Genomic DNA, 27,935 nt, shown 5'->3' with positions numbered 1-27,935 from the left:
ATTGCAGACAACAAAGAAAAAGTTTTAGCAAATTTTCGGTAAAATTCTTAAATAAATATATAAACACAATTCTGTTGAAGTATTTAATAAAATCATAAATAAGTCGCATGACAAAAAATCTTCTTTTAGTGTGGGTTTGTTTAAACAACTGTCAAAATCGATAGAGCAAGAAAGTTTCCCATGAAGGCGTACTTGGCTGAATATATACAAAATTTTGTGGTTTATATTTTTTGCTAAACAAATGTTTAATTTTGTTGTTATTATTGTTTATTTTATCTCTAATAATTGGGTAACCTATATATACAAACAAAATGTATCTTTTAGTAGTAATTGTCTGTATATATGTATATAAACAATTGTTTATATAGATTTTTACATACAATCATGTATAACATCATAACACCACCCCAAAATGGAATAACATCCAAACAGCAAGACCAAAGTACACAAATACTTATGCATGAAATAATATTAAAATAAAGTGTTCATTTGGTTTGAAATTCACACAAAATTGTTGAACTGTTTTTTTTTTTTTTGGATTTTTGTTCAATACCCCTTGAAACGTAAATGTTTTGAAATTATTGTGTATCGAGGGACTCTAAAGTGGTGTCTCATTAAGACTCATACTCCTCACGTTTGTTGATTCTTAACAAATATAAACACAAATTTTTTCCAATATTAATTTTTGTTCGTTGTTAATAATTTCTTTATGGTTTTAGGTGAGTTTTGGTAGAGATATGTCCATTAGGGAGGCTTCAAAATAAAATTTACGAATTGTTTCCAATTAAAGTGAAAGTTTAGGACTAATAGGACCAATTTTATTTTATGTTTTCTAACTTGTCCATAGACCAGAATATAAAATAGATTTAAGTCCAAACTATAGACTATAGTCTATTGTCTGGACTAAAGACTATTGCCTGAACTATAGTATAATCCTATAGTCTAGTCAAGTATAGACACTATAGTCTTGTAGCAGATTCTATAGTGTGGACTATATTCTTGTCTAATGTCGGGACTATTATATAATCTAATCTCTGGACAATAGCCTAGCCTATATACTGGAATATAATCAAGTCTGTAGTCTGACCTATAGTCTAGCCTGTAATCTGGACTATAGTCTAGTCTATATACTGGAAAATAGGATAGTCAATAGTCTGAACCATATTCTAGTCTATAGTCCATACTATAGACTAGTCTATAGTATGGATTATAGACTAGTTTATAGTCTGGACTATAGTCTAGTCTATAGTCTGGACTATAGTCCAGTCTATAGTCTGGACTATAGCCTAGTCTATAGTCTGGACTATAGACTAGTCGATAGTCTGGACTATAAACTAGTCTATAATCCATACTATAGACTAGTCTATAGTATGGATTATAGAATAGTTTATAGTCTGGATTATAGTCTAGTCTATAGTCTGGACTATAGCCTAGTCTATAGTCTGGACTATAGACTACTCGATAGTCTGGACTATATACTAGTCCATAGTCCGGGCTATAGACTAGTCCATAGTCTGGACTATAGTCTAGTCCGTAGTCTGGACTATAAACTAGTCTATTATCCATACTATAGACTAGTCTATAGTATGGATTATAGACTAGTTTATAGTCTGGACTATAGTCTAGTCTATAGTCTGGACTATAGTCTAGTCTATAGTCTGGACTATAGCGTAGTCTATAGTCTGCACTATAGACTAGTCGATAGTCTGGACTATATACTAGTCGATAGTCTGGACTATATACTAGTCCATAGTCTGGGCTATAGACTAGTCCATAGTCTGGACTATAGTCTAGACCATAGTCTGGACTAAAGTCTATCCTATTGTCTGGATTATGGTCTATCCTATTGTCTGGATTTCGGGGTCTCCCTAATGTATACATATACATATATTAAAAATTATAAACAAATATGTAGAGGGAAAAATATTAACTTCATAGTCATTAATTGTCTAATAGCAATTTGGTATGTGGAAGTGGTCTTGGTTGTTATAAACAAAACTTGCACTTTTTTATTTAAGTAATTTTCTTACCAATATGTTGTGATTACAGTGGTGGTGGTCAATTTTCTAGCACCCGCCTTTTTGGATATGATTGTTATTAACCCCAAAAGAAAAACTTTAACATAAAATCATAAGAGAATTATTGAAATTATTATTAATAATAATTGTACTTGACTTTAATGTTAGACGTTTAATGTTTAATGTCTAATAGTTAAAAGATTTTTGTCGGACCAAAGAAAATTTATTGGCTAAATTATACTTAAGAACTGGTCTGATCTAAGACTAGTTGTGTTAAACCATCTAATAATTTTATTTACATGTAATTTTATTTTCCATTAAACACTTGGTGTCCATTTTAGATTTCTTTTATTAAAGACCAGAGCCGCTATTTAATCAATATACATATTTCTATATTTAAATATGATTCATTATTTTAACCAACCACTTTTGGTTTCCTTTAAAGAACATAAAATTTCAATAAACATTTTCGCTTTTTTTTTTCTGCAAAATATTTTAGCCTCAGAATTTATTAATATATGAAAGAAAAAAATTGTTATAACATTATAATATTATTAAAAAAAAAAACAGCCATAAATAAACCATTATGATTTATTAAGTGTAAAGTTAATAACATTGTGTTATTACGAGAGCTACAACAGCAGCAGCACCGCCACAAAACCGCTAAAACAACACTCTGCCACTGACCACCGCACTAAATGTATTCACTTACACATGACCATATGCAGACTTTAATTTAGTTTTTTTGTTTTTGTTTTATTACAACAATTTTAAAGCTTTAATGTGGCATACATTAAAATTAAATGGTAGCTACTTGAAAATTGGGTATTTCAAATTGATTTCATTCATTTGTTAGCTGGTCGAATGGGTTGTTTTAAATAATCTGTTCTAAAATGTGTTATTCCAAGAAAAGTTTCAGGTTAGAAGGACCAGACATGTTAGTGTGAGTTCACAAAATCAAATATCCTATCCATAGTTAGTTATTAGAGTGTTACATTGTCTAATGCCGAGCTTCCAATGAGTACTAATTCGTTACATCTGGATTATAGTTTAATTTATAGTCTGTGCATTAGTCTACTCTATATTTTGGACTATAATCTAATTTGAAGTCTGGACTATAGTCTACTCTATATTCCGGATTATAGTTTAGTCTATATTTTAGATTACAGTTTTGTCTATAGTCTGGACTATAGTTTTGTCTATAGTCTAGTGTATTCTCTGGACTATAGACTTGTCCATAGTTTGGACTATTGTATAGTCTATAGTATGGACTGTAGTCTAGTCTATAGTATGGATTATAGTATAATCTATAAACAGGACTATAGTTTAGCCTATAGTCTGGACTATACATAGTGTAATTTATAAACCGGACTATAGACTAGACTACAGACTAGACTATAATCTGGACTATAGACTAGACTATAGAATAGACTATAGTCTGGACTATACTCTAGACTGTAGACTAGAATATAAAATAGACTATAAACTAGACTATAGACTAGCATATAGACTAGACTATAGACTATACTAGAGACTAGACTATAGACTAGACTATAGGCTAGACTATAGACTAGACTATAGATAAGACTATAGACTAGACTATAGACTAGACTGTAGACTAGACTATAGACTAGACTATAGACTAGACTATAGACTAGACAATAGACTAGACTATAAATTAGACTATAGACTAGACTATAGACTAGACTATAGACTAGACTATAGACTAGACTATAGACTAGACTATAGACTAGACTATAGACTAGACTATAGACTAGACTATAGACTAGACTATAGACTAGACTATAGACTAGACTATAGACTAGACTATAGACTAGACTATAGACTAGACTATAGACTAGACTATAGACTAGACTATAGACTAGACTATAGACTAGACTATAGACTAGACTATAGACTAGACTATAGACTAGACTATAGACTAGACTATAGACTAGACTATAGACTAGACTATAGACTAGACTATAGACTAGACTATAGACTAGACTATAGACTAGACTATAGACTAGACTATAGACTAGACTATAGACTAGACTATAGACTAGACTATAGACTAGACTATAGACTAGACTATAGACTAGACTATAGACTAGACTATAGACTAGACTATAGACTAGACTATAGACTAGACTATAGACTAGACTATAGACTAGACTATAGACTAGACTATAGACTAGACTATAGACTAGACTATAGACTAGACTATAGACTAGACTATAGACTAGACTATAGACTAGACTATAGACTAGACTATAGACTAGACTATCAGACTAGACTATAGACTAGACTATAGACTAGACTATAGACTCAGACTATAGACTAGACTATAGACTAGACTATAGACTAGACTATAGACTAGACTATAGACTAGACTATAGACTAGAACTAATAGACTAGACTATAGACTAGACTATAGACTAGACTATAGACTAGACTATAGACTAGACTATAGACTAGACTATGGACTAGACTATAGACTAGACTATAGACTAGACTATAGATAGACTATAGACTAGACTATAGACTAGCTATAGACTAGACTATAGACTAGAGCTAATAGACTATAGATACTAGAGTAGACTATGACTAGACTATAGACTAGACTATAGACTAGACTATAGACTAGACTATAGACTAGACATAGACTAGACTATAGACTAGACTATAGACTAGACTATAGACTAGACAATAGACTAGACTATAGACTAGAGATAGACTAGACTATAGACTAGACTATAGACTAGACTATAGACTAGACTATAGACTAGACTATAGACTAGACTATAGACTAGACTATAGACTAGACTATAGACTAGACTATAGACTAGACTATAGACTAGACTATAGACTAGACTATAGACTAGACTATACTAGACTATAGACTAGACTATAGACTATACTATAGACTAGACTATAGACTAGACTATAGACTAGACTATAGACTAGACTATAGACTAGACTATAGGCTAGACTATAGACTAGACTATAGACTAGACTATAGACTAGACTATAGACTAGACTATAGACTAGACTATAGACTAGACTATAGACTAGACTATAGACTAGACTATAGACTAGACTATAGACTAGACTATAGACTAGACTATAGACTAGACTATAGACTAGACTATAGACTAGACTATATAGACTAGACTATAGACTAGACTATAGACTAGACTATAGACTAGACTATAGACTAGACTATAGACTAGACTATAGACTAGACTATAGACTAGACTATAGACTAGACTAGAGACTAGACTATAGACTAGACTATAGACTAGACTATAGACTGACTATCAGACTAGACTATAGACTAGACTATAGACTAGACTATAGCTAGACTATAGACTAGACTATAGACTAGACTATAGACTAGACTATAGACTAGACTATAGACTAGACTATAGACTAGACTATAAGACTAGACTAATAGACTAGACTATAGACTAGACTATAGACTAGACTATAGACTAGACTAAGACAGATAAGACTAGACTATAGACTAGACTATAGACTAGACTATAGACTAACTTAGACTAGACTATAGACTAGACTATAGACCTAGACTATAGACTAGACTATAGACTAGGACTATAGACTAGACTATAGACTAGACTAGAAGAAACTATAAACTATACTCGAAAAGAAATTGATGGCTTACAATTCGACTGGACTGAAATATCTATTAGAAGAAAACTTATGAAGTTGTGAAGGGTGTCCTACCAATCTTTACCAACCATAATTTTTATATATTTAGACTACATGAACATATAGACATATTTGATTTATACACATATAATTATAGCGATTACTTTATTGTTTTTTTCTCTCTTTCGTTTAATATGAGGTTTTAGACAATACAGATTAATCAGTTAAACGTGGTGATTAAGACAAAATATATTTAATTTTATTTAAATTAAATTGCAAACAGTCAACTGTTTTCCAAAAGCTTTTCAGATAAGAGTAATTTGAAATAATAACGTCCAATAGGATAAAATTTAATATTAAATCATTAATGGCAAACAGATTTGGAGAAAATTATGGTTATTTTCAATAATAGAGATAAATAATATTCAAGATTAACTTTAAATTAAGATCAATATTAGAAATTGGGTATGTTTTTTAAATAAAACGTGTAACAAAGGCTTTGTTAAAATAAAGGCAAAAAGAGCTCTCTTTAAAAAATGGGGAGAGAGAGAGAAAGAGCGTGTTTTATATAATATAAAACAAAAATAAACAACTTTTTAGGATTCGAAGAAGAGCTGACGTGACGTCGATCATTGCTGTGAACAACAGTCTCAAACTGTTGTTCTTGCTTTGCTTTTATTTGGGTTTTGAGCGATGCCGTTTCAAGTTTACTTCTAAGAAGGAGGCGAGAGTTCTCTTTGTGTCGATCACTGTTTTAATAAACATTCTTAAAGCTATTCTCCCGTTCCTATTTCATTTCAAGTTTTCTATAAATGAGATTTTGCAATCTCATCAAGTCAATTGAAATTTAAAGTACAATTTAACAAATTGATAAAATTTTTTAAAAACTTTTAATTTCATTTTGCCAATCATTCTATTAATGTAAACAAATTGGGTTTTACTGTAAATATAAATAATTCTCAAATTTGTTTCACTTACCCTTTTAAAATATAAACACGGCTTTAAATTTGGTTGAAAGTAAAAGTTTCAATTTAAACTCGATATTTGTTATTTCTTCTTCATACAAACGAGTTGATTTCACACATTATAATCTTTGAAAGAAAGACACGAGCACGTTTTCCAATCATCCGACAAAGTCTCTTTAGTAATTTAAGATGAAATTAAAGTGTTGGTAAGAAGGCATTTATTGTCCGAAAGAAACCTGTAACAGAAACGTTATCCGATAAAAAAAAGTAAATAAATTATGAATATTAAATGAGTTTAACAAATTGATAAAGTAGGAAAAAATTATTAATCAGAAAAAAGAAAGACATTTTAAACAAACAAATAAAAAGAAGAAAATATTGTAATTAAATAAACTAACGCCCACAAATAATAGTAGTTGTTAAATTGATTCAAAACCCCAACGGACAGACACAACCTCACAAAAGTCATTTATAAAAAAAAACGATGGATCAATTTGTATTATAAACATTTTCATTATTGACCACAAAACAAAAATCAATGAATGACCAGACGATCTTACAATCAATCGATTTGTGCTCAACAACCACAATGAATACAAAATGTGACGTTAAAAAGTGTTCGAATTGAATTTAAATAGAAAGAATTAAATACCCACTTTTATAATCTAAAAGTTACGGATCATAAATTTTAATAATACCTTAGTTTACCACCAACACCAAACACCTCATTTATGTTTTTGTTATTTTATAGATTTGTTAAATTTTTTAAATTTTTGTTAACAATTTGTGTTTATTTTCAATTTCATTTTGGTATCTGAATAAGAAAGTGTTTGAAATCGAAAGTGTTATTTATGATGGGCAACTGATGTCTGTTATTATTGATTGTGATGGGGTTTTGATATGATTGTAAATGTGAAAATCTTTATATTTGAAAAATTTTCTTTAATTAATAGAAAAGTTTGAGATTTTATGACTTTTGTTGTATTTGTTGATTTATGGTGTGATTTTGTGACAGATTTTTGTCATATAAAGGTGTGTTTACTTTAGCTGATTACTTTAAAAACGTTTTAAAAGACTGTCCCATAGTCCAGACTATAGGCTGGTCTATATTCCAGAATACAAACTCGTCTTTATTCCAGTATATAAACTGGTCTATAGTCTCTCCTATAGTCCAGTCCAAATTAGATTGGTCTAGTCCAGTCTTTAGACTGGCCTATATTCCAGACATAGATTGGTCTATATTCCAGACTGGTCAATATTCCAGACCAGGTTGGTCTATATTCCAGAATATAAACTGGTCCAGACTATAGTCTATAGTACAGACTATAGTTTAGTCTACAGTCCAGACTATAGTCTAGTCTACACTCTAGACTATAGTCTAGTCTACAGTCCATACTATAGTCTAGTATACAGTCCACACTATAGTCTAGTCTACAGTCCATACTATAGTCTAGTCTATAGTCTAGTCTAGTCTATAGCCTAGTCTATAGTCTAGTCTATAGTCTAGTATATAGTGTAGTCTATAGTCTAGTCTATAGTCTAGTCTATAGTCTAGTCTATAGTCTAGTCTATAGTCTAGTCTATAGTCTAGTCTATAGTCTAGTCTATAGTCTAGTCTATAGTCTAGTCTATAGTCTAGTCTATAGTCTAGTCTATAGTCTAGTCTATAGTCTAGTCTTCTATAGTCTAGTCTATAGTCTAGTCTATAGTCTAGTCTATAGTCTAGTCTATAGTTTAGTCTACAGTCTAGTCTATAGTCTAGTCTATAGTCTAGTCTATAGTCCAGACTATAGCCTAGTCTCGACAACAGACTAGACTATAGTCAAGTATATAGTCCATGCTATAGTTTAGTCTACAGTCCAGACTATAGTGTAGTATATAGTCTAGATTATAGTCTAGCCTATAGTCTGGATTATAGTATATAGTTAAGCCTATAGTCCAGACTATAGACTAGTCTATAGTCCAGACTATAGACTAGTCTATAGTCCAGACTATAGTCTAGTCTTTAGTACAGACTATAGTCTAGTCTATAGTCCAGACTATTGTCAAGTCTATTGTTCAGACTATAGTCTATTGTCCAGACTAGAGTCTAGTCTATTGTTCAGACTATACTCTAGTCTATAGTCTAATCTATTGTCTAGACTATACACTAGTCTATAGTCTACTCTAATAGTCTAGTCTATTGTCCAGACTATACACTAATCTATAGTAGTATAGTCTATTGTCTATAGTCCAGACTGTAGTCTACTCTATAGTCCAGACTGTAGTCTACTCTATAGTCCAGACTATAGTCTACTCTATAGTCTAGACTATAGTCTACTCTATAGTCCAGACTATAGTCTACTCTATAGTCCAGACTATAGACTACTCTATAGTCCAGACTATAGTCTACTCTATAGTTCAGACTATAGTCTACTCTATAGTCCAGACTATAGTCTACTCTATAGTCCAGACTATAGTCTACTCTATAGTCCAGACTATAGTCTACTCTATAGTCCAGACTATAGTCTACTCTATAGTCCAGACTATAGTCTACTCTATAGTCCAGACTATAGTCTACTCTATAGTCCAGACTATAGTCTGCTCTGTAGTCCAGACTATAGTCTACTCTATAGTCCAGACTATAGTCTACTCTATAGTCCAGACTATAGTCTACTCTATAGTCCAGACTATAGTCTACTCTATAGTCCAGACTATAGTCTACTCTATAGTCCAGACTATAGTCTACTCTATAGTCCAGACTATAGTCTACTCTATAGTCCAGACTATAGTTCAGGTTATAGTCCGGACTGTAGTCTAGTCTATAGGACAGACTATAGTCAAGTATATAGTCCAGAATATAGTTAAGGCTATAGTTTAGACTATAGTCCAGACTATAGTGTAGTATATAGTCTAGATTATAGTCTAGCCTATAGTCCAGATTATAGTTTAGTCTATAGTCCGGACTACAATCTGTTAGTCCAGTCCTCTAGTTTAGTCTGTAGTCCACTACAGTCTGCGATATTCGACTAGTCTAGGGTACAAAATATTTTTTAAATTGTGTAAACAATTCGACCTTCTTACTGCTTCAATTTAAAACACTTTATTCTTTTTTGTTTACTTTTATTTATTTTTTTTGTTCAAATACCAATTTATTTTTACTTAATTTTCGATAATAGTGCTAAAAGTCATTTTTAAAATTGATGATTTTTCAATGTGTGTTTAATTGTTTGGAATTTCAAAAATTTACATAAAAAACACGAAAATCAATTTTTCAAGCTGTCAATTGCAATTAGTCTGTTTAAAAATTGTCTTTTCTATACAGAAATTTGTTTGTATGTTCCTGACACAGAGCATCGACATTTTTTGTTGTCGTTGCCGTTGTTGTAGTTGTTTATTTGTCACACTTTGTTTCGTGCAATTTAAATATTAATCGTTTATTTACACTACTTTAAAAACGGTACAATTGCCAATTTTACACTGAATTCACAGACAAACAAATACACCTACAAATACTTATACAGATGTATACTCTCATACATAGACAGTCGAAGCAAGGAGGAAAGCTAATCAAGTGCGACAATTGTTGTTATTGTTATATTAAAATAATGGCTGTCTTGTTGTTGTATTTATTTACTTTAATTTTTATTTCTTAAAGAGTATGAAATTTTGTTTTGTTTCTTGTTGTTTTTTATTATCATTTAAGTTTTTATTTGTTGTTTTTTTGCTTTGTTTATTGGCAATGTCAAATTTATTAAATAAATACATTACATTTTTTTACGATTGTTGCAATTGAGTTCATTTTGTTTGTTGGCTAATTCCCATATAAAAATGGTATGAATCTCTTTATGATTTAGTGTAATAAAAAAATAAATGATTTATTTTTTTAAATCGTAAACAAATAGTAATTGAACAAAAATTCCACTTTAATATAAAAAAAATCATTTATAAATTATTTGTTTGTACCGTTGTAAGTTTTAATTAATAAAATTGTTAATTATTTTTGGCGAAAATATTTCATAACCACATGAACACATACAGACCATACAGTGTTTTATTTAATGAAAATTAATGGTTGATTTGTGTGAAATTTTTTTACAAAAATTTAATCGATACAATTAATAATTGAATTGTTAATGGTTTTTTAAATGTTAATTGTTTATTTAAGAGTTATGAGTATTTATTTTAATTTTATAAAAAAAAGGGGGATTTTAGTTCAAAATTTTAATAGTTTTTTATCCAAAATTTTTTGTTAATTTTAAAATAAATTTTATTTTGCTGTGAATTCAAATTTAAACAAACATTTTCTGTAAATTTAAAATTTATCATAAATAGTTTGTGAATTCGAAATTTTCTATAAATTAGAAATTTGAAAATTTTGCTAAATTTTTTAATAAGTTCGAAAATTTCTATAAATTCTACGTTTTTAAAAGATTTTCTATTAACTGGAAAATTTAAAACACAAAAAAATTTCTATAAATTTGAATATTTATTATACATTTGAAAATTTTCTATAAATTTAAATTTTTTCAAAAATTTTCTATAAATTAGAAATTTTGAATTTTTCATAAATTTTTCTAAGATTCTCTATAAATTGCATTTTTTTTTAAATATAAAACTTTCTATAAAATCGAAAATTTTCAATAATTTTTAATTTTTTTTTGATAATTTTCTATAAATTTGACATTTTTCGAATTATTATTAGTTAGTTCGTTACTTAATTCGTTAGTTAGTGAGTTAGTTAGTTAGGTAGTTAGTTAGTTAGTTAGTTAGTTAGTTAGTTAGTTAGTTAGTTAGTTAGTTAGTTAGTTAGTTAGTTAGTTAGTTAGTTAGTTAGTTAGTTAGTTAGTTAGTTAGTTATTAAGTTAGTTAGTTCCTTTAGTCTTTCATTCATTAGTTGTCAAATTGATAACTTTTGCTATTTTGTTTAGTTTATTTCTAGTTCATTAACACTTCTGTTTAATCAATATATCAATATATATATAGTTAGTTAGTTAGTTAGTTAGTTGGTTACTTAGTTAGTTAGTTATTTAGTTAGTTAGTTAGTTAGTTAGTTAGTTAGTTAGTTAGTTAGTTAGTTAGTTAGTTAGTTAGTTAGTTAGTTAGTTAGTTAGTTAGTTAGTTAGTTAGTTAGTTAGTTAGTTAGTTAGTTAGTTAGTTAGTAGTTAGTTAGTTAGTTAGTTAGTTAGTTAGTTAGTTAGTTAGTTAGTTAGTTAGTTAGTTAGTTAGTTAGTTAGTTAGTTAGTTAGTTAGTTAGTTAGTTAGTTAGTTAGTTAGTTAGTTAGTTAGTTAGTTAGTTAGTTAGTTAGTTAGTTAGTTAGTTAGTAGTTAGTAGTTAGTTAGTTAGTAGTTAGTTAGTTATTAAGTTAGTTAGTTCCTTTAGTCTTTCATTCATTAGTTGTCAAATTGATAACTTTTGCTATTTTGTTTAGTTTATTCCTAGTTCATTAACCACTTTGTTTTAATCAATATATCAATATAATAGTTAGTTAGTAGTTAGTTAGTTAGTTAGTTAGTTAGTTAGTTAGTTAGTTAGTTAGTTAGTTAGTTAGTTAGTAGTAGTTAGTTAGTTAGTTAGTTAGTAGTTAGTTAGTTAGTTAGTTAGTTAGTAGTTAGTACTTAGTTAGTTAGTTAGTTAGTTAGTTAGGTAGTTAGTTAGTTAGTTAGTTAGTAGTCGTAGTTAGTTAGTTAGTTAGTTAGTTAGTAGTAGTTAGTTAGTTAGTTAGTCAGTTAGTTAGTTAGTAGTAGTTAGTTAGTTAGTTAGTAGTTAGTTAGTTAGTTAGTTAGTTAGTTAGTTAGTTAGTTAGTTAGTTAGTTAGTTAGTTAGTAGTTAGTTAGTAGTTAGTTAGTTAGTTAGTTAGTTAGTTAGTTAGTTAGTTAGTTAGTTAGTTAGTTAGTTAGTTAGTTAGTTAGTTAGTTAGTTAGTTAGTTAGTTAGTTAGTTAGTTAGTTAGTTAGTTAGTTAGTTATTAAGTTCCTTTAGTCTTTCTTCATTAGTTGTCAAATTGATAACTTTTGCTATTTCGTTTAGTTTATTTCTAGTTCATTAACACTTCTGTTTAATCAATATTCATTGACTTTTCTTAAACTTATCTTTAAACTAAAATGAAACAGGTCATTGTACATTTCTTATCAAAGTCATTAAACTAAAAAATAAATAATTAATAAAATTTTCAATTTAACTCTAACTAAACTCAAAACTAATTATTTGTTTATTTGTAAAAATACATAAAGTCATTTAGTTTTTATAAATAACTTTGTATAGTTTTAGCTAATTTTCATTATCTTTGATCATTTATTAACAAACAAAAATATTTAAAATATTTATTTGCTTTTTTCTATTTGTCTCTCAAAATAAAATTGATTTATGACACCTTGTTGTAGCAAAAAGAAAAAAAAACCAACACCACAAACTTTAGATTGAATATAAAAAAATATTCTTAAAATTTCTGCAATTTTTTTTTTTAGATTTTTCGAAATGTTTATATAATTTATGATTTTATGTTGACATTTTGGTATGCCAAATGTTGCTTGCTGCATGCATACATGCATGCAACACAACATAACTTGACAACTCCAACAACCATGAAAAGAAAAACAATTACGAAAAAAATATTGACAAAAAAAAAATCTAACTAGAGATATATTGGACTGTCTACACATGCAGCTGTGATTATATCTTAACACTTGTCTTAAATATACACTGGCGTTTAATTCAAAATGAACAAAATTTCGAAAAGAAATTCAAATAGTCTATAGTATAGTCTATAGTCTAGTCTATAGTCTAGTCTATAGTCTATTCTATAGTCTAGTCTATAGTCTAGTCTATAGTCTAGTCTATAGTCTAGTCTATAGTCTAGTCTATGGTCTAGTCTATAGTCTAGTCTATAGTCTAGTCTATAGTCTAGTCTATAGTCTAGTCTGTAGTCTAGTCTATAGTCTAGTCTATAGTCTAGTCTATAGTCTAGTCTATAGTCTAGTCTATAGTCTAGTCTATAGTCTAGTCTATAGTCTAGTCTATAGTGTAGTCTATAGTCTAGTCTATAGTCTAGTCTATAGTCTAGTCTATAGTCTAGTCTATAGTCTAGTCTGTAGTCTAGTCTATAGTCTAGTCTATAGTCTAGTCTATAGTCTAGTCTATAGTTTAGTCTATAGTCTAGTCTAGTCTAGTCTATAGTCTAGTCTATAGTCTAGTCTATAGTCTAGTCTAGTTCTATAGTCTAGTCTATAGTCTAGTCTATAGTCTAGTCTATAGTCTAGTCTATAGTCTAGTCTATAGTCTAGTCTATAGTCTAGTCTATAGTCTAGTCTATAGTCTAGTCTATAGTCTAGTCTATAGTCTAGTCTATAGTCTAGTCTATAGTCTAGTATATAGTCTAGTCTATAGTCTAGTCTATAGTCTAGTCTATAGTCCAGTCTATAGTCTACTCTATAGTCTAGTCTATAGTCTAGTCTGTAGTCTAGTCTTTAGTCTTGTCTGTAGTCTAGTCTAGTCTATAGTCTAGTATATAGTCTAGTCTAGTCTATAGTCTAGTATATAGTCTAGTCTAGTATATGATCTAGTCTATAGTCTAGTGTACAGTCTAGTATATAGTCTAGTCTAGTCTAGTATATAGTCTAGTCTATAGTTTAGTCTATAGTTTAGTCTATAGTCTAGTCTATAGTCTAGTCTATAGTCTAGTCTGTAGTCTAGTCTATAGTCTAGTCTATAGTCTAGTCTATAGTCTAGTCTATAATCTAGTCTATAGTCTAGTCTATAGTCTACTCTATAGTCTACTCTATAGTCTACTCTATATTCTACTCTATAGTCTACTCTATAGTCTACTCTATAGTCTAGTATATAATCTAGTCTAAAGTCTAGTCTAAAGTCTACTCTATAGTCTACTCTATAGTCTAGTCTATAGTCTACTCTATAGTCTAGTCTATAGTATACTCTATAGTCTAGTCTATAGTCTACTCTATAGTCTAGTCTATAGTCTACTCTATAGTATATTCTTTAGTTTAGTCTATAGTTTAGTCTATAGTTTAGTCTAAAGTCTAGTCTATAGTCTAGTCTATAGTCTAGTCTGTAGTCTAGTATATAGTCTAGTCTAGTATGTACAGTCTAGTATATAGTCTAGTCTAGTATGTAGTCAAGTTCAGTATATAGTCTAGTCTATAGTCTGGTTACAGTCTAGTTTATAGTATAGTCTAGTCTATAGTCAAGTCTATACTCCAGTTTATACTCTAGTCTAAAAAATTGTCTATAAAATTAAATTTCGAAATTTTTCTAAATTTCTTCTTAATTTCAATATTTACCAAAAATATCGTCTAGTATATCATTAAAAAATTCAAGATTTTACTATGCATCAAATATTGAACTTAAAAGCTTTTTATTCTTAGTGTTTTTATTTGCTTTTTGTGCAGTGTTCAATAAGCTTGTCTTATATTTTGCAGTCTGCTTGTTGCTTTTGCGTTGATTTTTTTAATAATAAATTAATCAACATTAATTAAATTGTAATATTTTGTAAGAAATAATTTGATATTTATTTGCGACACTATATTTACACAAACGACAAGATCTGAATTAAAATAACCTTGACTTAAAGTGGGTGTTTCGAGGAAAACCCTAAATGTGGCAATATTAAAAATGAATTTAAAACTATGGCAACTTTCTGGCTAATATCCTGTTGGAAATAAAATTTCCCTTTTTAAACAGGGTTGTATTTATAAAAAAAACTCAACACTTTTAAACAGCAAGAGAGCTTGGAAATATGATTGAGAGAGAACCAACTACCCTTATTTACCGTTAGAAATTAGTTATTGTGCTAAATGCTCTTTTAGTGTTACCAACTAGAAAGAAAAGTCTTATAAGCTAATTGGCAACATAATTGCGACACATTGTCAGACCATTTTCCAAATAACCTTATACGCTTTTACTTTAGTGGTGGCAGGCCGTAGAATAGTGAGTGTTTTGTACTGTGGTGGTAGGTTTTAGAACAATTTTTCGGTAGATTTGATTCTGCGTACTAAACAAACAGTTACAAATATTCCCAATGAGGGGAGACAAGTAAGAATTGAATAGAAAATAACCGTGCTTGTTCTTCTTTTTTCCCTAAGAGTGTTGGATGCGAGAAATAAAATATATAGAAAACGCATCAACGTTGAAAATGTAGATACAAACTTTTTTTCTCTGCTGGTTAAGTGCTTCGTTAACAACTAAACCGAAATATATGGAAAAAAAGTGAAAAATTACTAACAAAAAATACAAACTGTTGAACGGGTAAGATAAAACTTATTAAAAGAACTAGTAAGGCAACGAATTTAGAAGATTTTTTTAATAAATTTAATAATAACTTTTCTTTTGATTTACTTGAAAAGAAAAGAAAAAAATTGAAATGTGTTAAAAATTAAGTGAATTTTTAATAAAAGAAAAAGAAAAAAGTTGAAATGAAATGTTGAAAAAAAAAAAAATTCCCAAAAGAAGAGAAAAAAAACTATAACAAAAATCATTACAGGACAAGGACTGATTAGAATTTACATATACATACACTTCCGTTGTTCACAAGTTCTTTTTTTTTTTTTTTTTTTTTTTGATTTTCAACACTCTGCCCCGAATCTGGGTCAGTTGGAGTTTAAGACACAAGCGAATAAGAACAGAAATACACTGAATAAATAGAAATAAATATATAGTTCGCAATAAATTGATAAAAATGTATTCTACTTAACTCATCTCAACTAAACTTAATAATTTAATAAAAATAATAATAAAATATAAATAAATTATAATATAAAAAGAAATCTATATAGATAGATATATAATAAATATAGAAATACATATATACATTGTTACAACAAAAAAAAAAAAAAAAAAAAAAAAAAACGTATGAAAAATATCTGCTATACATACAAGTAGAGTATATACAATATACATACATATACAATATTTATATACATTTATACATACATATATTAACCAAAAAACGAAAAAAAACAGAAGGAAGAAAAGAAAGAAAGGAAAAAAAACCTAAAAAAAGAACCCAACTACTAACCGAGTGCTTTAATAATAACTCTTGCCCCTTGTTTTTATTGTTATAGTAATTAATATTAAATAGAAAAAAAAACTTCTGCTTGCTCTACACCTAAAAATTTTTTTGTAACGAAAAAAAAATCGTAACGAAAGTTTAAAAAAAAACTATAGTTAGAAATTAGAAAAAAAAAATCAAGTTAAAAATCAATTTAATCGACTGCTTTCTTCTTCTGCGTTCTTTTTTTTTTATTCCAAAATATAGAGTTGCATCTACAACATACTACAACAACAACAACAACTACTGCTACAACACCAACAATACCAGCAGCAGCAACAACAACATTATAAAGAACAAGAAAAAGAACACCAAAAACCACATACAAACACACAACAACAACAACAAAAGTAGCACCAACAACAACTTACAACAAAAACGGCTAAAGGAGCTACGAAAAACGATTGAGACTTCAAACATTTACGAGGAGACAACTTTTCCACGATTAATAAAATAAAACACACTCTACTACTTGCTCCCTACTAAACCATAAACAGCCAAGTATCCCAAAAAAAAAAAGGAGTCACTTAGAAGAAGAAGAAGAAGGTTTTCTTTTCTTTTCCCCTCTTTTTTTTTCTTGATTATTTCTGTAAGAAGTTAAACACACAGAAATCGAGCGACCGACACGACACGACACCAACTGTTGTGATTGACGTGGGGTCCTTTATTTTGTTGCCGCAATAGATTTTCTCAAGTGTGCCATCGCGATGGCTGCACCCGCAGCCTGTACGCGTTTCTCGGACAATTATGAGATTAAAGAAGAGCTGGGCCGAGGCGCTTTTTCGATTGTAAAACGTTGCGTTCAAAAATCCACAGGCAATGAGTTTGCCGCAAAGATTATCAATACCAAAAAGTTAACAGCACGAGATTTTCAAAAGTTAGAGCGTGAGGCGAGAATCTGCCGTAAGCTGCATCATCCAAATATTGTGCGACTGCACGACAGTATACAGGAGGAGAACTATCACTATTTGGTGTTCGATCTGGTGACCGGGGGCGAATTGTTTGAGGACATTGTTGCAAGGGAATTCTATTCGGAGGCGGATGCATCGCATTGTATTCAGCAGATATTGGAATCGGTAAATCACTGCCACTCGAATGGTGTGGTCCATCGTGATCTGAAGCCGGAAAATTTACTATTAGCTAGCAAGGCCAAGGGTGCCGCCGTAAAACTGGCCGACTTTGGTCTGGCCATTGAGGTGCAAGGTGATCATCAGGCCTGGTTCGGTTTTGCCGGCACTCCTGGCTACCTCTCACCGGAGGTGCTCAAGAAGGAACCCTACGGCAAGCCAGTGGACATTTGGGCTTGTGGTGTTATCTTATACATTTTGCTCGTTGGTTATCCACCGTTTTGGGATGAGGACCAGCACCGTCTGTATTCCCAGATCAAGGCTGGAGCTTACGATTACCCATCGCCCGAATGGGATACGGTAACACCAGAAGCCAAAAATCTCATCAATCAAATGCTTACCGTCAATCCCCACAAGCGCATCACAGCGGCCGAGGCCCTCAAACACCCCTGGATATGCCAGCGCGAGCGTGTAGCCTCCGTGGTACACCGCCAAGAAACTGTTGATTGCCTCAAGAAGTTCAACGCCCGTCGCAAGCTGAAGGGCGCCATTTTGACCACCATGCTGGCCACACGCAACTTCTCCAGCAAGAGCATGGTCACCAAGAAGGGCGAGGGCTCGCCCGTTAAGGACTCGACCGACTCATCCAACACCACGTTGGAAGACGACGATGTCAAGGCCAGGCGCCAGGAGATTATTAAAATCACGGAACAACTGATTGAGGCCATCAACAGTGGTGATTTTGATGCCTACACCAAGATCGGTGATCCGCATTTGACTGCTTTCGAGCCGGAGGCCCTCGGCAATCTGGTCGAAGGAATTGACTTTCACAAATTCTATTTTGAAAATGTCTTGGGCAAGAATTGCAAAGCCATCAATACTACCATTTTAAATCCACACGTCCATCTATTGGGCGAGGATGCCGCTTGTATTGCTTATGTACGCTTAACTCAATATATCGATAAACAGGGTCATGCCCACACCCATCAGTCGGAGGAGACACGTGTCTGGCATAAACGCGATAATAAATGGCAGAATGTCCATTTCCATCGTAGTGCTTCGGGCAAAGCTAGTGGAGCAACGACTTTTGATTTTGTATCCAAAAATTAGACGACGACGACGACGATGATGGTAACAACAACAACTACGACGACTGCTACGACAACAACCAAACAACAACAATGACGACGAGGACGACGAAAGCCACGACGACAGTATGTCTACCACTATATAAACTATAACAAACAACAACAACAAAAAACTACTTACAACAGGATTATTTATATGTGTGTGTGTGCAAAAAAAAAGAAGAAGTGAAAGAAGAGCTAAAGGAAGATGAATCAGAAGAAAACAAGAAGATGAATTATAATAGAAAAGAAGAGAACAGCAGCATTAAAAGCGAACGAGGAAAAAAATAAACTTTTTTTATTGAACAAAAAAAAAAAACAAAACCAAAAACAAAAAATATATAAAAACCGTGCAAAAAAAACTTTTTATTTTTTAGAGTGGAAGAGAAAGATGTTGAAGAAGATACAGAAGAACATGATGAATTTTTATTTTATTTTTTCGAAAGAAGAACGAGAAGAAGAGACAGAGGAAGGAGAAGAAGCCGCAGCAGCAGCAGCACTTGTCAGTGTTATAATTACACAGATATTTTTTGCGTCTACGTCACCATTTTTTTCTTACTTTAGACTCTTATAAAAAATATACTTATAATTATAAATTAAAACAAAAAACAAAAAAATAATAAAAACAAAAAAATACAAAAAAACCAAAATTCGATCGAATTCTTAAATAAATTATATCACAATTTAATAAAAATAAATAAATGAATAAAAAACAAAAAAAAACAAAAAATCCCAAAAAAACATACATGTAAACATTTAAAATTTAACTAACTAATTAAATTTAATTCTAAAATAAATTCTAATTAAATTCTCAAAATAAAATAAAAAAAAAAAAACAAAAAACCAAAAAAAAAAAAAACGATTGTAAAGTGTTTTTATTTTCACTTTAAAGCACCCCCTTCCCTCTTTTCACACTCATACTTTAAATTCACTTGTTTTTTTCCTAACAATTGTAATTGGAATTGTATGGATTCCATTCAATTAAACCAATCAATTGACAACGAACGAAACACCACATGTGTACTAAGGCAAGCAGAGAGTTAAAGAAGAAGGGGATGCTTCTTCCGTTTACCAGCTCATTTTCATGTTCAATCTCATTTCCTCTTTCCGACTCCCGACTGTCAATTATATGTTTGTTCCTTCACAAATTCAAACATACATTCATACTTATTTATTTATTTTATCCACTTTTCTTTATTAATTGAATATGTATATCAAGGACTAAAATTGAACTAACTGACTGTCAGAGTGACAGTATGACTGCTACTGTTTATGTGTGTGTGTGAGAAAGAGTGTGAGTTTGTATCATTGTTATTCATCATCATCACTCTCACCACCACTGCCACTACCTACTGCTCAGCATCTCATGTTCATTTACTCGACACAAGTATTGAATTAAAATCAACATCAATAACATCAACAATAAGCATCATATTCAAATCTACCACGTATCCTTGTAGCATGTTAAACTAACTAATGACAATTTATTATTTATTCATCCTTTCTACTTTATTCGTTCATTCCGTACCATTATGGCCTTTTTTGTCTTCTTTCAGAAGTCTCAGAGATAAACATGATGGTACCAGTTTTAGGTGACTTTTTGTTTTGGTACAATTTTGTAAAAAAAAAAATCATAGGAATACTGAGGATTCGTTTCACAACTGTCCAGTTTTTATAACAAAGATAAAAATAAATTAAATTTTTAACCCAGAGACCAAAGTAAACCTCTCTAAAGGATTTACGATTCCGGCCTCAGTTGTTTTAAACTTTTGGTTAAAATATCAACAAGAAGGGGATGTAACAGAAAGACGATAGTTTGGACTTTTAGACTTTAGAAATTAAGCTGATTTCGTACAGTTATAACGTCTGGAATATTGCCAATAACAGGTTATTTTCAATCTTTACGATATGACATCTCGAACATCTGATGTGATGAAGCAATTCTTCTGAGCTTCAGCGCACCTCAAATCTTTCGGAAGGTATAGGATTTGCCTCTTCTTTTTTCCAATTTTATTGGCCGATGTTATTTAAGGGTTTCGGAAATGTTTTGTTTTAACAATTACAATTATATTTCTGGGCTGATAACAGGTTTCGAGTTCTCATTGCTATCGATAATGGTAAACCACTGTTTCTTAAAACTTGTCAGAAGTATAAAGTTACAACCGGGAAAAAAAACAAAGGCCTCAAACTCAGATATTTCGGTTCAAACGAGAATGAATGATCCAATCACATCTCAAATATCTAATGTTCCATTTGAAAGGAAGCTTTAAGTACTCTGAAATCCGGTTTCGTTTTTATTGTTATCGCTATCGATAAACCACTGTTGTGAGAAGTTCTAAGTCACTTACGAAAAATAAACAAAAGCCCCCAAACTCGTAACAAACCTATTTACTAATCTGGTCTGACTCAAATATCTAAACTAAGCCAATTTATCAGATATTCCAACTGATAGGAGAGAAAGCTTTTATTATTCCGAAATTTTAAACGAACTTTTAGAAAATTTTAGAAAAAAATATGATTCTGTTGTGAATGGAGATTAGCTGAGATTCAAGTTATTCATAGACTAAGATAAAAAGCCGTTTTAATGCCTTCTTTAGTATAGCCCCGATGTACAAAATCCCTAGTTAATATATTTGTATATGTTTCAAAGTTGTTTGGTTGAACTGATGAAGTATATTACAGATCCGAAAAAATACACTTAGACCGCTATCGGGATTATTGAGCTCATCCTTTCCATGAAAAATGTTCGGTGGAAAGACCTTATATAGCGATTTATGAAAGGAATTATAGAGTAATGATTGAACATTACTCAGTTTCCTGGATATAGTTCCTTAGATATTTGAATCTAATTACGACGAAAGGCTAGTAATGATTGAGAAAGTGTTCGGACTTGTTTAATCTGTGAAGCCTTCTCTTATAGGACTAGTTAGGGTGATGCCATATGATTTTAGTGGTCCTACCAACTGTTCTATTATTCTAAGTGGTCAAATGGTATTATCTCGCCCTGCTTGGTTCTTAAGGTTTTGAATTTGTCTGGATAACTTCATCAAGCTCTCTTACCGCAATCTCCTATCCGGGTCCAATGTCTTACAGTTCCCTTTAATTTCTGTGTAATCGATCGGAAACGCCTATTATTTGAGTGTCCTGTAATCGGCTTTAATCAATTTGGCTAATGATAAGTTATCGAAAGTACTGACTGGGAACTTTTACTTCCAAAACTTTGACAAAATTTACTAAGAAACTTAACATTTAGTTATCCCTCAAAGAAATAAAAACAGTTAAAGGCCACACCTTATTTATTGCCAAAACAAATGTCCTGATCCAAAGTTATGTCATATTTAACATGACCACTCCACTCTACTCCAAAAAAAAGAAAAAACAAATTCTCAAAGTAATTAACTTTATTTACACATGAAAAGTTTGCAACATGCCTTTCAACGATGTGTCATATGATAAGGAATATTTTAGTTATTCCACTTATTTTGAAGTGCCACGAAACTTTATTAAACTTTAGAGAAATTGTCTGAATCACTGTTGCTGCTTCCTAACATTTAGTAAGCTTGCAATAACCCAAATGATTTTTATAAGAAATTGCTCCGAATCGAGTCACATTAGTCGCTTTTAGTTTTATCAAAAAGTAACTTCGTCATACCCAAGACACTTGACAAAGATTGTCATTTAGCAGTCCCCGGGCAAGAAAACTAACACAGAAGTAATCCTGATGAGTTGCTCAGTATATCGATTGTAAAATGATTCTTTTATCTCTCATGAAGTTTAACAACCGATAACTTTTCTTAAACTGACAGTAATTTTCTTAATAGACATTTCTTTATTGCAAAGTCCTTTGTGAATCAAATAGAAACATCTTGGACGAGGTAAACTTTAAGGTTACATACCACATACTACCATAGTTAGTAGCGTTGAAGTATGACAAGAATGTCTAAGTGCTTTACGTGAACACCTGCTTAGACGACCTTATTTCACTCTGATCTGTTTTACCCACTGGGTAGACTTGAGAACGGTTTACCACTCGCCGATGAATTCTTCTATGAAGAAGGATTACATGGCTGTCCCGGTCCATGTACAAGCACTTTCCCATCTCTTGCCATAGTAGCCCCGTTGCGGAATGACAGGCAACATGGGACCAATCCCAATATACAGCCCAACAAGAAAAAAAAATCAATCACTGGTCTAAAGTCAATAGAATCTTACGGTATCTTACGCCGGAAGGTGTCCACCCATTAGAAGTCATAAAAGATTGCATTATTAAAAATGCAATCCCCATCAACTAACGACCCATTCCAGTGTATTTCTTAAACTTTTAAAGCTTGCTCAACGACACTACTGATAAGGCTCTGTTAATTCAGCAACAGTAGTCCGAAATACCCAGCCAATAAATCAGGATCCCTCTGTATGTCAGATAATGTGACCAAGGATGTATGAATTTGCAAAGTCAATTCGAACCCAATAATTACAAGTTGAGTGGTGGGCCTCAATCATAAGTCGCGTAGCATGAAACAACATCACCGAGAACTTCCCTGAAGTAAAAGGTCTACTAAATCAGTACTAGTCTCCTGTCGGGCAGAGAAGACTTTCCCGATCGTTCTCCAACTTACATCAGTTCCATTCTTAGACCATAAAGAAAGATCTAGTGCTCTGGTTCGACCCCATGTCAAATCATTCCAAGGAAAAGCCGAGGATACATTTGATCATCACCAGTTTATAGTCCAGGCAGACTAGAGGTATTGTTAGCACCTCTTTTCCCCCGAATATTGCATAACACCAAGATGGAGATTTCATCAAGGTAACATGCCCCCGGGAGGTTGAAATATGACAGTACGGTGGTCGATTTCCACCAGAGATTTTGGAAATAAGCGTACAACAGGTCTAATAAGTAGTGGTGGCCTCTTTTCACTCGGGCGAGGCAGAGGTATCAAAGATAATCTATAAAAGAATTTTCTTAAATTCCTAAACATTATTACACATAACTTTACACATTTTATTAAAGTGATGCCGAAAAAAGTACAATTTCGTTAGTACCCATAGAAATACTCATTACGCATCCCCAGTTCTAAAGTATTCTTTGCAAGGGGCCTACCAACCAACGAACCCAATATAACAACAATGTTAAGGATATTGTATTCTCCAATATATAGTATGTGTAAGTACGTGAGTGTTTGGGTGTGTGTTTGAGGAGTGTGAGTGCTTAGATGTATGTATATGACTTGTAGTTGTTGTTGTTTTAGGATGATGATGATACAATTGTATTTATTTTTAACACTCAGCCATATTGTCTGCATATTGAATACAGGACTAACTGAGACTGTATGTGTGTGTGTGTGTGAGTGAACGTGAGTGTATGTTTGGGAGTGTGTAAGCAAGTGAGTGAGTGACTTAGTAATTGTATTTGAATGTATGTTGTTGTGTTTGTACGTTAGTTAGCTGACAGACAGAAAAACCCTGTTGCTTCTCATTGAATTTCCAATGTGACCATTACTTTTTAGGGTGTGGGAGAACAACAGACATTACACGCAAGGGCGAGAGGGGGGGGGGGGGGGGGGGTGGCATAAAAGAAATAGATGAAGAATAAGAGGTAAAATAAGAAGAGGAGAGAAAGTCAAGTAAATAAATTGAAAAACCGTAAAAGAAATGGATGCTGCTGATGTTGGTGTTTGGCAACACTTTTTCTAAACAGAATTGTGCGTATGCAATACAAGGCGAGACAGTTAGTCAGACTCACTAAAAGTCAAACCTAAAGGCTCACATACTGACTGACTCTTGGTACCACACTTTCGAAGAACAAAGAACGCAAAAACCGAAGCAACAACTACAAGAACAACAGCAATATAAGCTCATCTGTGGGTATTTGCTTAAATAGTTATTTGGAGAGCAGCAAAGCAAAGTAAAAACGAAATAATTTCACATGTGGTTTGATGGAAGAGACAGCATGGATGGATGAATAGATGGATGGGTGCCTGTTTGCTTGGTTGGTATATTAACAACGTTTAGAATTAATCACAACTTCGAGAGGATATATATTGTAAGTGTATACTTGCTATTTTGACCATTTAATCTTGTTTCAGCTCTACATTAATTCGCCCACCCACCAACAACAACAACAACATCATCAACATCCAACTACCCCCATGCTAACCTCGGTAAGTACTTATATACATACATAGTATTTGGTATAATAAAAATTGGGTGTTTATTAAGGAATGATTGAAATTTAAGTAAGTTGTGTATTGTTGTTGTTGTTGTTTGGTATCTTAGTTATTTTAAGTGCTCTACTACTCTCTGATTATATAGTTAATCTTAATCTCTAATTTATTTAAACACACACCGTTACAGTTGTCTGTATGTATTGTGCTCAAGTGCAAATTAGCGGGATCATAAACATTGTGGGATAATTTAATGGGGATTTATTTGATTTGTAAATCTCTGTAAACACCCACAACAGGTTGTTATGAAATGGGGAGCATGTATTTTTGTTTTAGTGAAATTTGGTTATGTTTTGCAAACATATGGATCGACTTTTTTTGGCTTTTGGAAACCTAACGTAATTCTCTAAGAGCAGGTTTTAGAGTTGACAATTAATTGCCAATTAATAATCAGATTGGTTAATCTAAAAATAAATTTAATCTAATGCTAATCCATTTTAATGTTTTTGTGTACAAATTTAAACTTTGCAGTGTTGCCATAGAGAATAACAGAAAACGTCACAGTTTGCTATCAAAATAATGCATGTTTTATAAAAAAGAAGACAATTTCATTAAAATATTATTAACTCTTTTGCATTAGATGTTTAAACTTTTCTTGCTCAAGTTAAAACCATCTCTATTAGGCGCTTAAACTTGCAAAACTCAAAAACAATTTTCGAGAATTAATTTTAATTTAATGTTTCATTTAAAGATTGCCCCTAAATAGGAAACTTTCTTAATCAGTTAGTTAGTTAGTTAGTTAGTAGTTAGTTAGTTAGTAGTTAGTTAGTTAGTTAGTTAGTTAGTTAGTTAGTTAGTTAGTTAGTTAGTTAGTTAGTTAGTTCGTTAGTTAGTTAGTTAGTTTAGTTAGTTAGTTAGTTAGTTAGTTAGTTAGTTAGTTAGTTAGTTAGTTAGTTAGTTAGTTGTTAGTTAGTTAGTTAGTTAGTTAGTTAGTTAGTAGTTAGTTAGTTAGTTAGTTAGTAGTTAGTTAGTTAGTTAGTTAGTTAGTTAGTTAGTTAGTTAGTTAGTTAGTTTAGTTAGTTTAGTTAGTTAGTTAGTTTAGTTAGTTAGTTAGTTAGTTAGTTAGTAGTTAGTTTTAGTTAGTTAGTTAGTTAGTTAGTAGTTAGTTAGTTAGTTAGTTAGTTAGTTAGTTCTTTAGTTAGTTTAGTTAGTTAGTTAGTTAGTTAGTTAGTTCGTTCGTTAGTTAGTTAGTTAGTTAGTTAGTTTAGTTAGTTAGTTAGTTCTTAGTTAGTTAGTTAGTTAGTTAGTTAGTTAGTTAGTTTTAGTTAGTTTAGTTAGTTAGTTAGTTAGTTAGTTAGTTAGTTAGTTAGTTAGTTAGTTAGTTAGTTTAGTTAGGTACATAGTTAACCTTTGCCCTTAAGCCTAATTTTTATTTGAATCGATAGTATTCTTTGACGGATCCTACATTATGTTACGGTGGGTCGAACACAAAAAGTTGTTGCAATAATTTTCCTTATTCCTTTCTACAATTTCTTCAACCACGTCTAATATAATCATATAATGGAACGGTAAGTATGCTTTTAGGAAATCTCATCGGCCTCCTCAATAGTCAAAGAATAACTATGAAAACGTTTCCTCTACACTTCAAAAGTCAAATTTGGCTCAGTTTAATGTTCAATCATTGATCAATATTTAAGGATGCAATATAAGCTGCCACGCACAATACAATCGGCAAGTGTTATCGAACCTAAGCAGTTCTTAGCCATAAAATTAAAATTATAATACTCGTGTTAGATTAAATTCACTGTGTTTTAATTAAATAACTTCAAAGAAACTTCTACAAAAAAACCCCTACACTTGTTAAAAATTTTATGTAAATCTTAATAATAAAATCTAGATAACGAAATAATTCCAAGTGTGATTGATCTTGGATAAACATCTAATAAAAAAATAAATTATGATTCCACACAACATTTTTATAAAAAATTAAAATAAAAACGTACTTATAGTGTAACTATATATGTTTGTAGAATATTTCTTTGTTATGCATGCGTAATATCTAAAAAAAAGACATAAATTCAAATTTGAAACATAAACTGCCCTTTAAATACATTGAACTATAAGTAATTTATAAACTCACTTTTAATACCAACAAATTTTATAATTTTTTATGGTAAAAATAAACTTTAACAAGAACTTGTCAAAAAATTAATAAAAGGAACAAAAAAAAGTAAAAAAAAAATATAAAATGATTTCATGTACAAAAGAATCAATTTACAATTTTGATCATGTTCTTTTCGATTTTAGACAACCATAAAAGGTGTGGTGTGGTCTGGTCTATAACGGCGACAGCAAATTGCCAGTATTTAGTTACTGAGAGTTTTAAACACCAACAAACACCACCTCCACCTTACCAAGAAAACAACAACAAACATACAACCGAACGAGATGGATGTCTATGGATTAAAACCAGATTAAAACTCGTTAAGAACAATAAATAAATTAATAAAATATTGTAAATTATTTTGACTTGTTTCACGTTTCATTTTTCAAATTCATTTGTTTTTATTGTTTTTGTTCTTTTGATTTTTCTTCAAAAATGTTTAGCAAATTTACACTGAATATTAAAATAGTTTTAATGGCTTGATTGCATAAATCAAATTGTAAGTTTAAGTTAAAGTGTGTGTGTGTGTGTTTAATGCTTAAATAATGAAAAAATAAATAAATATTATTAAAAATTCAACAGTGTACAATTTCAAATTGGAGTTGTTTTTTGTTTTTTTAAGTCTTGTTTTGTTTGGTCTTAACAATAGATGTTTGACATAAAACAATTTGTTGTGCATAGAATTGAAATAAATAAATTAGAAAAAATATTGATTGCAT

General features: G+C 31.1%; 1 protein-coding gene and 1 long non-coding RNA gene across 11 annotated transcripts in view; both read left to right on the top strand.

The window, feature by feature from the left end:
* Positions 1 to 19,621, top strand: part of LOC119610353 (calcium/calmodulin-dependent protein kinase type II alpha chain) — a 33,094-nt gene extending 13,473 nt beyond the window's left edge. For 8 of the 10 annotated variants that reach the window (XM_037965517.1, XM_037965519.1, XM_037965514.1 and 5 more), the window contains one exon: positions 16,905 to 19,240. In XM_037965517.1, the coding sequence (XP_037821445.1) occupies positions 17,405 to 18,874 (1,470 nt within the window). In that variant the 5' untranslated portion in view covers positions 16,905 to 17,404 and the 3' untranslated portion in view covers positions 18,875 to 19,240. Of the gene's footprint in view, positions 1 to 15,581; positions 15,896 to 16,904 lie in introns of those variants that run through there. The other 2 variants (XM_037965518.1, XM_037965515.1) reach the window with 2 other exon arrangements.
* Positions 19,622 to 24,508: 4,887 nt separating this feature from the next.
* Positions 24,509 to 27,498, top strand: LOC119610352. The gene is made up of 3 exons (XR_005231987.1): positions 24,509 to 24,877; positions 24,975 to 25,049; positions 27,360 to 27,498. It is a non-coding gene; the product is annotated as an uncharacterized LOC119610352 (long non-coding RNA).
* Positions 27,499 to 27,935: the final 437 nt, after the last annotated feature.

Source organism: Lucilia sericata, unplaced genomic scaffold, assembly GCF_015586225.1.
Source record: "Lucilia sericata isolate MDLA Ls3-8-SP2 unplaced genomic scaffold, ASM1558622v1 Contig001168F_arrow, whole genome shotgun sequence".
Lineage (NCBI taxonomy): Eukaryota > Metazoa > Arthropoda > Insecta > Diptera > Calliphoridae > Lucilia > Lucilia sericata.
This window is presented reverse-complemented; position numbering and strand designations above follow the sequence as displayed.